Consider the following 17,558-nt stretch of genomic DNA (forward strand, 5'->3'; position numbering starts at 1 on the left):
AGGTAGCTAAAGGATTATCAATACAGACGGACCATTTACTGTATGTTGTGTTATAAATAAAAATATGTACCGTTATTCAAATAAAAAAGGACTGAATCGAAAAGATGTTATGATGTTACCAGATTCAGGGTTATACTTAATGTAACGTTATGTAGATTTATAGAATTTGTAATAAGTTACTAATTTTGTAATAAAATACTTTTTTACAATAGTCTTATTTCATTTGAGAAGTTGTATTTAAAGATCTAGTAACGTCCTTTAGGAAAAGCACGTAATACTATAAAGGCTGGCAACGTATTTGCGGTTCTTGTTTCAGATGTCCATGGACGATATTTAGGCGAAACCCTGACAGTTTCCATCAAACTCCGAATTTTTTTTTTAACTAACGGAATATTATTTTGTTAAAAGAAATTATTAAAAGGAATATTTTACACTAGTTTTCTTTCCAATACGAGTACACTACCGTGTACTATTAGATTCATACCTACCTAAACAAAAAAACATGTACCTATTCTTTGGTAGTGTTTTCTAAGCAGCGGACTACAACGTGTCTGGCCTTTCATACCATTTTGCGTAAGCGCAATGGATTTAATTTAGTCGGTATTCGACTCTCGGTACCAATCGTCGTCTACTCACAATGGTTAGGTGAGCTCCAATACGAAAGTATTTATGTTTGTTTTTTATTACTATTGTGTTATTTAGTGACAGTGTTGTGAGTGTTATATAGTTTTGTGACTTTTATTTATATTTTAATTCTGTGTTGAGAAAATAAGATAAAATGTTTATTTGTTAAAAATTTACCAGCCTTCGCAAGAAAAATACAGACAGACCTGTTTTATGTCGCGATCAAATGCTTACATTATAAATTTCGCATTGATTTATTTTTCCTTTACTATAATTTGTTACGTTATAGGTATGTTTGATTTGTTTTTAATTGTGCAAGGAAATTTTTAGCTACGACACACATGTTTATCAAAACCAATATTTTTTTTACGATCTAAAATTAAATGTAAGACATTTTTGTTAAATATAAAAATTCTTGTTAAGTTCAATTTATAATCCGTGTAGAAAGAAAATTTAGAGAACTTAATAAACAAAATTTGTAAAATGATAAAAACTGTATTAAAAAAAGTTTAAAACGCCATAGATTAGGCTCAATGCAACCGGCATATATTAGATGAGCTAGAACTCGAGTGTTCGATTCCCAGCACATTGGTATGTTTACACATGTTAAGATTTTAGGCGCTCAAAAGCTTATCATTTTTAATCTAAATGTAAAAATTACTTTAAAATGCTAAGACATTTACAATCACATCAATAACTCAAAAACTACTTATCAAGTTTTCGCAGTCCCTAGCTAACAAGCATTACTTTTGGAATAAAAATAATTCACTACCTGCTCTGCCCCCCTCCTATATCTAGTCTAGATCACCGGCTGGAGACTTGATACTAGAGCACTTTTTATAAACACTAACTTCCTTTCGTAGGAAATTGTTACAGGCGGACACTCATATTGTATAAAAACACGAGTGGATCGAGCCATGAAAAGTATTTTTAAAACAATATAAATTATGATCTACCTTCATTCTTTCCACGTGATTTTAAAAGTAATATTCCTTGTCTTATGTCAGTTTTCATCAATATTTAATTCTTTTTATAAAGAGAGTAGTCATCTGTCATACGAAAAATGTATCTATTGTTACCTTGAATAAGCCATCGTAAATCATAGGATAGAACAAGGCTTATACTAATGTCAACATTTCGAGATATGCAATTACTACTTCAATTCAGTTGCGAATTAAGTGGCATTTCTTGTATCCGCGATTAATATGATAAGGTCAAATAAAGGTGTATAGGGGCAATGACATGACATTTATAACCTGTTCAATTATGAGATCCGCGAAATTTAATTTTGTCAGAAATTTTGACACATTCTGCATTTCTTATACATAACTTTAACATTAAATACAAAACCGTATAAGCATAAAACAGCAAATGTTACACGTAATCTAATTATTTGCTTCGCTGTATGATTAGGTTTTCCGCAGTACCTAAAACTGGCTACACAGTTAAAACTAAACGTGTGTAGCCGACTTAACCCTTAAATGGACAATGTTGTTTTTAAACAACATACTAAACATCACAGATAAAATTATCTTTAATTTATTTTTTTGTTAATTTTGACAACTAGTTCTTATTTCTGAACGAATTTTGTACTTCATGTCTAGATTTTTTTACTCATTTTTCCTAGACAGTAATACATGTCTATTACACAAATATATTTTTTTAAAACGTAAAAAAAAAATCGTCCATTTAAGGGTTAAGTAAAAATAGTAAGAATTATGTTACACGTATAGTCATGAATAAATATCTATATACCTATTTATTTTGATATTAATGTTCTGATAAGATTAAATAAAATTTTATTCTCGCAATAAACTTTCTGGATTCCTAAGTTTTTATTATTCTTCAGATACGCAATTGTTTTTTTTTGGCAATTGTAAAAGGTTTTCATCAAGTAGGATATGAATGTCAATCTAGTTTAGACTTTAAATAAAAATCAGATTAAAATGATTAATTATCTCTTAATAATGATTAATTATAATTACATCGACTCGATTAAATTGATCACTTAATAATAACTAATTAATATAGAGCTAATTACTTTCCTTTTATCTATTTTTGGATTAAAAGTCTGTACTAATTAAATTACGTTTAAATAATATAATAAAGATTCCATATTCTGAATAATATTACTTGCTGTAAAAGTGTTTCGTCAATCGTGCAATATTATGTTGTGTTTTGCAACTACAATAAGTGCAAAACGAGTGTACAATTTAAAAAATATATATTTAGCAATAGCTATTTTAATGTAATTATGTATATTGGTAAAGTTTCTACGTTTATTTCTAAAAAAAATGTCAATAATTTTAAAAGGGTACTACTTAGTTGCTGTTGAGTGTACAAATTTATTTTTTTAGGTTATATACGTCTGAAAAATATTTCTCACGATGTCACAAGCTTGTCAAAGCATTAAATCGGATTTATCGTACTTGATACGCTACCAACTTTATCAAGTATCAACTACATTTCTTAAAGATAGAAGATTTGATAACACATTTACATTACAATTTAAATGCCGCTGTATAATTTATCTTAAGACTTTGATACTAAATAATATGTCGGCATTCAATCTTAAATATGACGACGTAACAAGTAAAATCATGCTGATATCGAAGATATCTGTGACACAGATCTTGTGAAGTGAATATACATTCAATTAACTTTTTACTTATATTATAAATGCGAAAGTAGTTGCTTTTGACAGTAGTAGACATGCAACAACATCTCTTACGCGAATGGACCGGCTCCCCAATACCACAACCACACAGAAGACCGATGTGAACTGGAAGCAATTCCGCGTTTCGTCTGACGAATGTGCTTGCTGAAGGCCTAATCTTAGTCTTCTTTCTCTTCCCACCCTTATTTCATAAGATAAGGAGGAGATGGGGAAGTGGATTTTACGAAGGATAGGGATATATCTTCTTTCTGTGCGTCCCCACCTCCGTCGATTGTAGGTAGGCAGCGCATCGTTAATTGCGAATGTCATATAGGTAGAGTGTACGTATTTTATTAGGAAAATTTACTATTATTCTCGATGAAATAAGCGTTTATCTTGACAGACTTGTCTCTATTCCAACGTATTTATCTAAATATGTCGTATGAAAGTAATAGATAAAACTGTTTTATAAAATTTAATGGTATTATGACATATTACAGCTGTTTATTGGTCAAGTAATTACATTAATTTCAGTCGTAGTCTTTTTATAACTTATGCCAACTTTTTATTAATTAATTCACTAGCGAATTGATTTACAACTTTCGTAGATTTTGCTAAAGTGTTATAGATTTTCTGTAAATAATATTTGCACAGTTATATTGTGACAATGAAACGACAATTGCTTCAAACAATACTTTATTGTTCATTGTGATGAGATAAGCGGCTAAGTTTCCTCTGCATGATCTTAAATCAGTGTATGAAGGAATTAGTCGTCATTAGAACGTTGAATAAAGGACAAAGTATCTAAGAAAACAACAAGACATTTATGAGTCCACGCCAAAAAAGCTAGTTCTGCCATTCAGTTCATTTAAGAAGATTTTTCGCATATTTAACAAGGTTCCCTCATTATTTACACTCAGAACAGGAACAAGGATACATTGCATATCAAGTCTTAAATAAATTACCAACCACGTGCCGATATACGACACAATGTATTTAAGTTAGCATGATTCTAATACGCTACACATCACGCTTTAAATTACATAACAAAAGTCTTTTTACTTCTATAACAATTTCCACAATAGTACGAGTGTTGAGACAATGAGCCTTTATTGTATCCAGCTAGCCGTTTCAACGTGTCATTATACTTCGTTATATTCGTATGAATACAATTTTATACCTTTAACTGTTGATTTCATCTCAGAAATAAAGGAAGTTATACTGAATATCTGAATTTAGTGACGCTCCTTATGGTTAGAAGTTATTACATAAATTCAATATATAAATAAAACACACACACATTTTTACTTTTGTCTTCTATCAATAACCTGCCCTTTTCCCTAAGGACCGGTACCGTAATCGCTATCAGCCATCATATTTGAATTCATTCCCTTCTTACGCATATCCTCATAACAAGGAGATAATGATGCTGGAGGGAGAGTTATCTTACTTCTTATTAATGTTATAAATGAGAATTTGAAGGTATTTCCGGAACGGCTCAATGGATCTGCCTGAAATTTGTCATAGATCATAGTCTGGAAGAACATATAACCTTACTTATTAAGTTGTGTTTTAATTCCGCGTCAATATAATAAAACATTTATACTTTTGATAATTGAGCATATTATTAAATAGTGCAACAGAACATCTTAATCACAAATACTTTATTTAAGTATGTTATGATATTGGTATAAATTGTTCTTATAGAAGACAGGCATTTGTATGAGAAATGAATAGGCATTAGCAATTAGAAATGCGATTAAAACCATTGTTACTGTGTTTGTAAACAACAGACTTCGAAGTGTAATTTTAATGGAATGAGTAGAGAACGATGCGAATGTAATGTGAAGAATAGTTTGCTGCAAATACTTTGACGCTACGATATAAGAGAAAAGTTTAGTAATAAGAAGTTCATTGTTTACAAAGTTTTGGGCTATGATTTAGTAATTCATGTAACTGTTTTTTTAACAGGAGAAAGTTAGAATAAGCACCGGATCATTAAATATTGATTCATCCGACCGGGAACAACAAAAACGTTGTCTAAATTACTTTTATTATCTCCACTTGTTTGCCAAAATCGAGTGTACTGTCGTTAAAATCATTAATTAGGTACTCTCAATATGTAATTTGCATTCAATATCTTGATAAATAGTTTAAAAAGGTTATCTAAGACATATTTAATGTTACTCGTGTTATAAAAATTACTGATCTGCACGATCTTTAACCTTGTCCCCAATTTGCTTAAACATAATTGGTACATTGTCAAGATATAGGTCAAAAAGATTGTCTAATAGTAATAATGTAACCAAAAACACTTATACATAAAACGCAGCATACTTCATTTATATCACTTATTTATTAATTTATTGAAAATAACGTACTTAAACGTATTATTTTACTATTTATCTACTAGAGGAGTTGATGAAAGATATAAAAAAAACAAAAAATGTAGTTAAATCATACTAAAATTGTATAGCGGTTCCTGTTTACAATCTTACTATCTTACTAATATTGTAAATGCGAATGTTTAGATGAGTAGATGGATGAATGTTTATTTGAAGGTTTCTCCAGAACGGCTGAAACGATTTCGATGAAATTTGGCATACATAGAAGATATAGTCTGGAAGAACACGGCCTACGTGTTGTGTATAAATTACATTAAGTTTTAATGCCGCGCAGACATAGTCACGGTCGACCAGGAGTTAAACATAAAAGAAATATCTATAATAAATTAATTTTAGTATTTGTAAATTTTTCATGTGAAGACAACTCAAGCAGCCATTAAATATGACAGATTACTAGCCTGTCACTTATTACAACGCATTGACAGACAAAATCTCTTGCTCCCAAACAAAATATTGGGTCGGAATTTTGTTAAATTTCATATGTATATTTATCAATTAATAACTAATTCAAGGGTGATGATCGACAAGGGGATGAGGTTTTACTGATATCGTGTGATAAAAGTAAATATTTGGCGGTAGTGTGTGGCGGTCGCGGCGCTCTGTAGTGGTCAGCGTGTTGGCGGCGGGAGTGGTTGGCGCGTTGGTCGCCCTGCTGGTGCTCCAGCCGTGGAACACCAGCGACCGCCCGGCCCCGCGCTACACGCAAGCCGCCGTCGCCGCTAATGGCTACGAATGCGCTTCTATTGGACGGTCAGTAACTTACAATTTTAACAAGCATACATTATCTTCAATAGGCTGTGTTCAACGGACATTATTCCAGCTTTAAATGTATCCCCTTCGAATACTTGTCGACTTGAAATACATAAAATTAAAATGAAATTGCGTACAAAAAATAATGACAATATCTTCTCAAAATGTTGACAATGTATCTTGTGTAACATATGTCATAAAACTATGGATCATACTTCAAGTCTAATATATTAAAAGCTACATATCTCCAATGGAATGGTTATAACTGGTCTAAAAAATTATATACACGATTAAGAATAATAAGATGTTAAATATAATTTTAATTCCAGTAAGATATTAGAGAAGAACGGTTCAGCGGTCGATGCGGCGATAGCGACCCTGTTCTGCGAGGGTCTGGGCTGCGCGCAATGCATGGGCCTGGGAGGCGGCTTCCTGGCCACGGTGTACGACGCGAGCACGGGCCGGGTACGAGTGTTGAACGCGCGCGAGCGGGCGCCCGCCGCCACTTACGAGGACATGTACGACAACAAGTCATCGACGGTGGGTGGGCTGGCGATAGCCGTGCCCGGCGAGCTGCGAGGCTACGGCGAACTATATCGCGAATACGGGCGGCTGCCGTGGCGCGAACTGGTGCGCCCCGCGGCGAACCTCTGCCGGACCGGCCACCGCGTCAACAACTACATGGGCCGCGTGCTGCAATCGTACAGCGACAGGATCAAGGCCGAACCGTCCATGAGGTACACTTCTATTCATTTTGTTATAACATGGCAGGACCTAGTTTATTATTTCCAGCTGCTTGTCGTTCAACATATTCTTTTTAAATGTTAAAAAATAACTATTGAGCTTGTCTACTTTGCTAAAACTTGTAAGTATTTTATATGAGAAACGGACATTTATGTAAGTATGTAGAAATAGAACACTTTATCTCTAAACTAATGACAAGTTTGATAACAACAGCTAACGCGTGACGAAATGGCAAAAATTTCATTCATTACTTTGTCACGCACTTTTTTATGGTATGAACCTTGGTTACGGTCGAAATAGATTCGTTCTTTATAATACTAACTACTCCTCCTATACAGACAACGACAAAAATAGTAATGGAGCACCTAAATCAGATATTCTCAAACTTTTTTTCCTAAGCGCCTTTCAACCGACTATTTGCATCGGTGGACTCTGTTGCTATATTTCGTATTCAACGTTCCTCAACCTGAGAACCAGCTTTACCTTTCCAACATCGCATCGCATTGAAATCATTAATTTATAATACCTGTTAATAAGAAAGTGATAAGTGTAAATAATCTATTTATCTCTTATAGGGAATTGTACGTGAACCCAGAGACAGGGGAGGTTTGGAACGAGGGCGATATGATCCGAGAGCCGACGTTAGCGCAGACGCTGGATATAATAGCGGAAGAGGGCCCGGAGGCGATACACAACGGCTCCCTTACGGCCCAGCTCGTAGAAGACATTCAAGGATTTGGTGGTATCGTAACCGCGGAAGACTTGTACGAATACAGGTAAACAAATCTATAAAAAAACCACATCATAGAATTAATTATATTATACGTAAAATAAAATCTTACTTCTACGAGTATTATAAATGCGAATGTTTGAATGGATGGATGGATGTTTGTCTGAAGGTATCTCCAGAACGGCTAGTGGGATCACACTGAAATTTGTCATGCATATAGAATATAGTCTGGAAGAACACTTAGGCTACTAATTATGTTTTTTTTTTAATTCCTCACGGACGGAGTCGCGGGCGACAACTCGTATAGAATAATTACAGGCGTTAAGATACATAATCAAAGATAGTGTAAATTATTATTTACGTTAACATTTTGACAACGGTCACAATTTGACTATATTGTCTGTCTTATTACGCTACTGTGTTAACGATTTTAAACAAAAAAAATTGACCTTTAGGGCGGAATGGCAAGAACCGATCGAAGTGCCCATATCGGACGACTACACTCTATATACGACGCCACTGCCGGGTTCCGGTTCGGTGCTGGCCTTCATATTGAACATGCTGAGAGGATGGGTGGGCGCAGATACGGAAGCCCCGGTCGAGTCCAACCTCTACTGGCACCGTATAGTAGAGACGTTCAAGTACGCTTACGCGAAGCGAACAGGCCTCGGCGACCCTTCGCGCTCTAACATGCCTCATTCCATCTCTCAGGTAACTTGTACATATTTTATTCCGCCGTTATCACAATAATTGCATTCACCAGGGAATCGATTATAAATACCAATGAATGAAAACGTGCCAATATTTTATTGCAAGAAAACCTCACATAATTCCATAAGGAATAGAAAATTGTGGTTTGTGGTTGATTACACTTGTGAAATAAATAAAATTTTATGCGTGGTATCATAAATCATCTTTATAAATTGTCGTAGTAATCGGTTTTGTTCGTATACAATATAAATATTATTTCCTATGATGGCTTGTACGTGAGTTACTCTATAATAGTTTGCAGTTTGTTATCTGGCATATCCATTCATTACATACTTGCAACTGTTTCCGTTTCATGTTACTAACCTCAATTGTTAACTAAATACTGTTTAATAGCATGTTAATGACAAATCGTGATTATAAGATAGTCGGAGAGAGTAAGCCTTATTTGGTAATCTTTCTAAGCTTGTCTAGTTTAGAGAGCAAATAAATGGAAAATGATTTCATAGGCCTCTATTACTTCTTTTACACAGATCTATAGTTTTTGTATAAATAACTTTTACTTACTTCATGGGCCTAGGATGTTTTCAATTCGATATGAAGTTAATGAGATTACCTCGTTAATTCAAACATATAAATTTTCTCGTTTGTGTAGTCAAATTCATTAGAAATTAGAAATTACAACAAACCTATCAAAACAATCTTCTTTTATAAAACTTTACTCGGAAACTTATTGTCAGCAAGTGAAATGTGTAAATATAAATTCGCTTTCCCATTGAATTCGACTATGCATTGTTGAAATTTTACAGTTGGAAAGCAACCTGTCGTCACGCGAATGGGCGGAGTCTCACCGCGAGCTAGTGGACGACACGCGCACGTTTTCCGAGTGGCAGCACTACGGCGCACTGTTTGAAGGCGCGGACGACCATGGCACCGCGCACGTTGTTGTCATCGCGCCTGATGGCAGCGCTGTCTCAGCAACCAGCACCATCAATTATATGTACGATCAAATTCCTTTCCCACTTACGATCGAATCAAAATTTATACAATGGAGCTCTAGCTCGGTGTAAGCTTAATGATATTAAATAAAAAAAAATAATGTTTTTCAGTTGGGGCTCGCAAAGGCGATCGCGCAGTCTCGGTATAATGTTAAACAACGAAATGGACGACTTCGCCATACCTAACCGGGAGTCCGCGTACGGCTTGCCGCCATCGCCAGCCAACATGCTGGCTCCAGGCCTACAGCCGCTCAGCTCAATGGTGCCTAGCATTGTCGTATCTCGCGACGGTGTCGCGCGTATCGTTCTCGGCGCTGCCGGCGGCACAAAGATTACCACACAAGTCGCCTTGGTAAGGAACAGCGTTATATCATAAACTAGCGTGTACAGATTGAACCAAATAACTGGAACATCGTTTAAGCCTTCGACACTAAATGTAAAGACTGTTGATATTTTATGGAACGAAACCTAAAATTAGTATCAATTTAAGATCAGCCGGGACTATGATGAGTCACAACCTGATGCTATTTGTTAATGACATAATATTAAAACACTGTACAAAAGAAGTTTACAAAATGCAATTACAAGTACACACTTAAAATATCAGAATTGTAATCAAATAGAAACATTTGAAATTGATTTGGAGCAAATTTGTTGAACACTTCAACCACTCCTCACTGAAGTGTTTTCATCAAAATGTTGTTTGTAAATTTATTGTTAGTGTTATTGAAAACATTATAATCCAATTATACTTATACAGATTATAAAACACTATCTGTTGTCCGAGCTTTGTGCCTATTTGATCCTATTTTTTCCTTTAGGCGGTGATGCACACAATACTAGAAGGCGTGGAGCTGCCAGTGGTGATGCAGCGGCCGCGGCTTCATCACCAACTTGTGCCGATGGAAATCGAGTATGAAGCAGACTTCGATGCGGTAATACGTTTATATAACACTTTGTTAGTAGACGTGAAGTTTGGAAGCAAATTAATTGGTCAATAACCATTTAATTAAAATAGAAGAATTGCAAGACAATACTTGCTTGCTAACTAGAGAGACTGCTTATTTATTTAATTCATGAGCGGTGTATGAAGAGCAATATGGATAGTCCTGCCAAGTATTAAAGGATGAAAAATATTTCCCGTACATCGTAAACGACTCTAATCTTAGTATTTATTAGTATTTTTTCCATAAATGTACAGGCAGCTGGGCTTCTTGGTTTGTTTTTATAAATTCTTGGTGTTTACATTGTTTTAGAGTATAATAGAATCACTGCAGGCCAGAGGGCATGCGACCACGGCCAGGGGGCCGACGGCCGGCTTCGCTGCTATGGTAGCGGCGGCTCGGAACACCAAAGGCGAGTTGGTACCACAGACCGATCGCCGAAGGATTGGCAGCACCGATGGATTCTAAATATGTTTAAATATTTTTATTTTAGAACTTCTCGCGACCACACTTATCAAATTAATTGTTCAGATTATGAATTTAAATATTAATATTTGTGTCGGTCAATGATTGCATTTCTCATTAAAAATAGATGTACTTTTACTTAAAAATGACTAATAAGTTTTTTTTATGATTAAGAATATCAAGTAAACATTACTTTTAGGTTGTTTTATGTTTTGACCATGATTGATGATTAAATAAGGAGAAATCTCTGTGAGAAATACGTTTTACAGGGAATTTTAATTAAAATCTAAACTGATTTGATACAACTTTTAACATCGAATTTAAAACAGGGTATTTATACTGGATCCCTACTTAAATTTTTATTGTAGTTAAAATAAGTTGTGTGATATAGTAAGTATATAAATTTGTTGGTAATTAAATAAATTGTTGACATATATTATGGGTTTTGATTGTAAATACTGTTTTCTTTATGATTGTAATAGTTGTGTCATTGTGATGTCGATGTTATTTAATATAAATAAAAATAAATTAATGGTTTATTATTTTTCATAAATTTTATTTTTATTAAATAAATATTTCTCGAATAACTTGGCACAAAGCATAACTCTTGAAACATAACCAACTAGAATTTTGAATACACTGAGCCTAGAACGAATATTTGTGACAATCGCCATCGCAACATCATCGCGGAAGTTAGCAGATTTTTGGTGTACTCTACGCCCGCTCTACTAATTTGCCCACCGGTTGATGGCGTTCACGTTCTGCCTACATCTTGACCCTTCTTTTACCCAGTTTTACAAAATAAATTGAAAAAACAAATGACAATTTACCCCACGCGCCACCTAGGGACTTATTTCAAGATTTTTGAGGAAATGACATCGAAGTGTTCAAAATTTTTAGACTTGATATTTTAGTCTATGACATTTCCAACCAACGCCAATTCCAAGAAAATATGTTATCTGTGAAATCAAAAGTCACTCAAATTAAAAACGCAATTCGCGCCAAGTTTGCCGTGTTTATAAGTTTACAATTGAAGATTTTGATTTTAAGTGAACATATTAGCCCTCATTTTTCAACACAAAGTCAGGATAAACATTTTATTTTATTTTTATGATTGTAGTGAATAGCGTAAGCAAATTATGAGTTACAAATTATCAGAAGGGGCCCTGGAGGTATGTTATTGTCATAAAGAAATACAATGCCGTTTATTGTTCTTTTGAAATGTATGATTTTAGAAAGATCCTCCTTATTTCTGCTATAGTATTTCTTAAAGGAGTATTTTGAAATGGATATCATAAATAAGCTCCGATTTACAGGTCATAATGAATGGCGGTCATTATGATAAACCGGTAATGCAGATACTCGGCAATAAAAAGATTCAGGGTAGTGGCGCTAACGAGAGATTCAGATTACTAGTATCGGATGGCAAACATTCTTTGAGCTTCGCTATGCTCGCGACACAATTGAACGACAAACTGAAAACCGGAGAATTGTCAGACTACTCAGTTGTTCAAGTAGACCGCTTTATCACTTCAGTAATAAAGCCTAATGCAGAAAAGTAAGTTTAAACATTGCATGTTGCAAGCAATCCCATAAATAAGAAAATATGACCGTCATGAAAACATTGTCATGCAGAGCTTTTCATGTTTAAACCAGTTTACATATGACACATCTCAATTCTTTCTGTTGATAATGAATTGTAGTAATTAAACAGATAAAGCAGTAGCTTGTATTTACCCTTTGCCAAAAATATAAGTTTACTCATATCATATAAGATATATATTGTATTGTAGTGGGTACTTTTAAATTGATACAATAAACTAATAAGTAATGTTACAGTACAAAACGAAATAAATATTTTTGTTTTTTTTTAACATCTAATTCTATATTTTTTGTAAGCATTCAGATATGATTTCTTATTTGAATAAATATATGAATGTATAAACAGCATGATTTAACTGTTTTAGGAGGGTTATGATATTGCTAGAAATCACAATCTTAGCACCTGGATCAGAAGTTGGTAAGAAGCTGGGTAATCCTCAAACATGGTCAGAGGACTCTGCACAAGCGCCAGTACCAGCAACAATGACACCAGCACCTAAAGCAAACCCAAGGCCACCTCCCGCAGTCAAACCTACTTTCAACCCACAGCTAGACTCCAGTATGCTATCATCACAAATGACACATCCAATAGCAAGTCTTAGTCCATACCAAAATAAGTAAGTAAACAAGAATAAACTTCTAATAAAGTACATAAGCAGACCTTAATGAAGATGTGAATGTTAAAATATATGTAAGCTTTAAATAACATTAAAGAATTGTATAAACAAGAAAGTTGTAAGTACTGAAATTATTCTTTCTTTAAAGTTATGAAGGTTTCATATTAGTATCAAAACTTCGGAATTAATGTTTACACTTAAAAGGGGTTAAATCAAGGAACAATGAGCACCAATATACCAGTATATTATTTCAAGCATTTCATTGTAAGCACAGCCAACAATTTAAATGTTGGTTCCAGATGGGTTATAAAAGCTCGTGTGATGAACAAGTCAGGGATTCGCACATGGAGCAATGCTCGTGGTGAAGGAAAACTGTTCAGTATGGACTTGTGCGATGACAGTGGAGAAATTAGAGCTACCGCATTCAAAAATGAATGTGATAAATTTTACGATATGATTGAGGTAACTGTATTTTTATATAATTTATCTGTTGAAAAACCAATTTTTCCTAATTTATGTCTGTCTGCAAGAGAGCATTTGTACCGAGTAACCTCTGGAAGGGCTGGACTGATTTTGATGGGACTTTTTTCTAGTTTAAGACAATCTCCTAGATGCTTTGCCATGTCTGTCATTTCAAAGAGAATGTAATAGTGATATGTGATGGGCGCCGTTGAACACCTCGGTGTTCGCGCTGCTCGTTTGCCCCGTACTGTTATAAAAAAAATGTTTTTGTACAAGTTTTTCAACCATGGAAACTTATAGATAAAGTATTGTGAATTAACACCTGTATATTTCAGGTTGATAAAGTATACTACATAAGCAGATGTATTCTGAAGGCGGCAAACAAACAATTTACCAGTTTGAAGAATGATTATGAGATGACATTCACCGCGGATACGGTTGTCTCTGAATGTATGGAGGATGCATCAACGGTCCCCTCTGTGAAGTTTGATTTTGTTCCGATCAGTGAAATAGCCAACAAGAGTCCTGATTCATTGCTAGGTAATTTTATTTTTATTTATACCAAAGAATTGTGATGTAATCTTACTAATGTTATAAGTGCAAATGTTTAAATGGATGGATAATTGTTTAACAGCAAGCCTCAATGAATCTTGCTGAAATTTTGCATAGATGTGGAACATAGCCTGGAAGAAACTGTAGACTACATATTAAGTTTTTTTTTAATTCCGCGTAAACGGAGTAGCGGGCGGCTTATGTAGCCTAGTTTTGATTAAAATTTAACTAAGCGTATATTAATGGATCTGCTTTCATTTACTTTGTATTTATGTCACACTCAAAGTCTTTACTTAGTCTCATGTATATTTAGTTAGAAATACCTTCACTAAGGGTCACATTATGATTCTAGATATGATTGGAGTATGTAAGAGTGCAGCTGATGTGCAAGAATTAACAGCTAAAAGTACAGGCAAGTTGCTAAAGAAACGCGAAGTGACGCTTGTCGACTCATCAGGTGGTGCGGTAAGTGTTCAAAAATAAATTGACATCTCTTTACAGAGCTATGTATATTTAATATAAGATTCATCATTGAATATGCAAGTTCTGATAACAATTATGTTGTATCATTATATGTGAATGAACAATTATAATAAATTCTATACTATTTTACTAATGCTATAATTGCCAATGTTTGGATGGATGGATAGGTGAATGTTAGAAAATATCTCCAGAAACAGACCTTGAAAAAATCTGGCATACATATAAAACAGTCTAGAAGAACATATAGGTTTTTTTATATAAGTTTTTTTTAATTCCGCTCGGTAATCATTTTGTAACACTACTGTGACAGTCAATAATTTTTTTAATTTTCCAGATTACTCTTACATTGTGGGGCAATGAAGCTGAGAAATTTGATGGTAGTACAAATCCAGTAATTGCTGCTAAGGTAAAAAAGACGAATCCATTATTAACACGAAATTAATACCTACATTTTATTATTAAGTTTTAATGCAATGAAATCTTGCGAGAATGTCTATAAACACCAGACTGATTCGGGAAGGAATTTAGGTTATATGTAATGTTTTAATGTATGTATGTAAGTTTTATTTAAACGTCTTCGTCTGCGCGTCAACCTAAACGACCGACCAATAATGTCTGAAACTAAAATCTCTCTACAAAACACCTTATCCGTCATAATATTTGACAAAACACCGATATCTATGTTTTAGTCAGAGATTTTCGTCTCAGAAACCATTATATGATATTCAATTTATATTCTTCAGTTTGATTTTTTTGTTTTTTTATTTATTTTCTTATATATTCCAGGGTGCTCGTCTAACAGAGTTCAACGGCAGCAAATCCCTCTCCTGTCTCTCCAGTACTATGGTACGCCTCAACCCTGACTTGCCGGAGACGCACAGACTGCGCGGCTGGTACGACAACGGCGGTGCTGACTGCGACATAGTCAATATCTCCGCCAGGTCGGTACAATTAGAACACTATCACAATTATTGGTACTGGTACAAAACAATTTGTGATGCTATAAAAGTATGACGATACGAAATAGAAAGTAATGTGATTTACTAGGTTGCTATTTACCACAAGGCCATTATTTATGCGTAATTCTCATGGATAAATAATTAAACAAATCTTGAATGAATTTTAGAATTATATTTATTTCTAGTTGTTTATAATAACTAGCCCATAACTACCAAAGTAAGTGATGTGGACATAGCACGAATATTTATGAAAATCGCAATCGTATCATCGACAAAATTCGTATCGCAACGCCCCTAACAGGCATAGACTAAAAATCTCATACTGTCAAAACTGACGTTGACGATAAGAGATTGTCGCAAATATTCATGCTAGGTCTATAGCCTACGAAGTCATATCAGCTAGTTTATATTCAGGAGCGGAGCATACGGTGGCGGCAGCGGGGAATGGGTGACGTTCGCGGAGGCGGAGGCGCGGCAGCTGGGCGCCGGCGAGCGCGGGGACTACTACAGCCTGCTCGGAGCGCTCACGTTCACCTTCTCTGACAACGCGGTGTACAAAGCCTGTCCACAGGAGCAATGCAACAAGAAACTGCTGGATCAAGAGAACGGCTTGTACCGCTGCGAGAAGTGCAATCGAGAGTACCCTAATTATAAATACCGGCTTCTGCTAGGCGTGAGTATTATTGGGCCGATTATTATTGGGTACTAGCTGATTGACCTCATATACACCATGCTAACCCAACGCTACTGTGATACTGTGTACTGGCATAATGTAAACCAGGTTTATAATATTAATTTACTTTGTAATATTTACAGAAAGATTGAAGTAGATAAATAATTAAGTAAACCTGTTGGTTCTTCCCCTTTGATTTTAGAGATTTTTTTAGTACGGATATGTATTTTAAGCTAATTAATGTACTCAGGCGAACGTGTCTGACCCGACGGGCGACCAGCGCGTGACTGCGTTCAACGAGGCAGCAGAGAGCATGCTCGGCAAGACGGCAGCTGAGATCGGACAGATGTTCGAGTACGACAAGGCCGCATACAGCCAGCTCTTCGAGGAAGTCAAGTTTAAAACTTTCGTATTCAAGTTCCGCACCAAGATGGAGACCTACAGTGTAAGTTAAACCGATCGACTAAAGTCTTATCGTCAGCTTACCTTTTCCTTACGGTTTGGGGCAAAATAAAATATACTACTCTTCCATATATCTACCAGACTTTGTCTGAATACATAAAATATAGTCTCACGAGAAAAAAAAACAAAGCATCGTCATCCCTGTTATTATCATTGATGAAACAGAGATACAATATATTGAAAACGAAGATTTTGGTTCCAATAACCCACGTATAATTAATAGACATGTTCATTAGATTTTCTTTTACTTGGGAATACTTACTTTAAAACATAATATTGTCTCTGTTTCGTTACAGAGATGACGATATGTTCTATACAGGGATTTAGGTCTCGGAAACCCACGGTAACTAGGATAGATGATGGAGTTTTTATGCCATGATAAGTCTAAAAAGTTTTTTAAATGCTTTTTTTATTACATTTCAGGATGAAGCTCGATTAAAAACCACAGTAATGAGCGCGACGCCAGTAGACTACAAAGACGCGAACGCACGACTCGTTAAAAGTATCAAAGCTTTGAGCGGAGTCGAAGTGTGAAACAGATTTCATGTTATTATTGTCGATTTCCATTTATTATTACTGTTTTTTAAAATAAGCCAAAAAAATTATGAATATTCACAGATTATGATCTAAATTTATTGTGATAAAAATATGTTTTTTCTAAGTTATTGTTTCATTTTAATGTTTGTAAATCCTATAAAGTAAGATGCGACTGAAATTATGAAAT

The 17,558-nt window shown here is 34.7% G+C and overlaps 2 protein-coding genes across 2 annotated transcripts; both read left to right on the forward strand.

The window, feature by feature from the left end:
- Positions 1-555: 555 nt before the first annotated feature.
- Positions 556-11,460, forward strand: LOC106115959 (gamma-glutamyltranspeptidase 1). The gene is made up of 9 exons (XM_013309626.1): positions 556-645; positions 6,265-6,435; positions 6,765-7,172; positions 7,755-7,955; positions 8,365-8,620; positions 9,427-9,617; positions 9,727-9,967; positions 10,437-10,550; positions 10,872-11,460. Exons 1-9 carry the CDS (start codon positions 638-640, stop codon positions 11,025-11,027), a joined length of 1,746 nt encoding a protein of 581 aa, XP_013165080.1. The 5' UTR covers positions 556-637; the 3' UTR covers positions 11,028-11,460.
- A 518-nt stretch (positions 11,461-11,978) lies between these two features.
- RpA-70 (replication protein A 70) lies at positions 11,979-17,495 on the forward strand. The gene is made up of 11 exons (XM_013309729.1): positions 11,979-12,196; positions 12,341-12,582; positions 12,992-13,243; positions 13,543-13,705; positions 14,041-14,245; positions 14,610-14,722; positions 15,075-15,146; positions 15,527-15,681; positions 16,114-16,372; positions 16,623-16,817; positions 17,258-17,495. The coding sequence occupies exons 1-11, from the start codon at positions 12,164-12,166 to the stop codon at positions 17,366-17,368; spliced, it is 1,800 nt and encodes a 599-aa protein (XP_013165183.1). The 5' UTR covers positions 11,979-12,163; the 3' UTR covers positions 17,369-17,495.
- Positions 17,496-17,558: the final 63 nt, after the last annotated feature.

This window comes from Papilio xuthus, unplaced genomic scaffold (assembly GCF_000836235.2).
Source record: "Papilio xuthus unplaced genomic scaffold, Pxut_1.1 DF827777.1, whole genome shotgun sequence".
NCBI classification, from domain to species: Eukaryota; Metazoa; Arthropoda; class Insecta; order Lepidoptera; family Papilionidae; genus Papilio; species Papilio xuthus.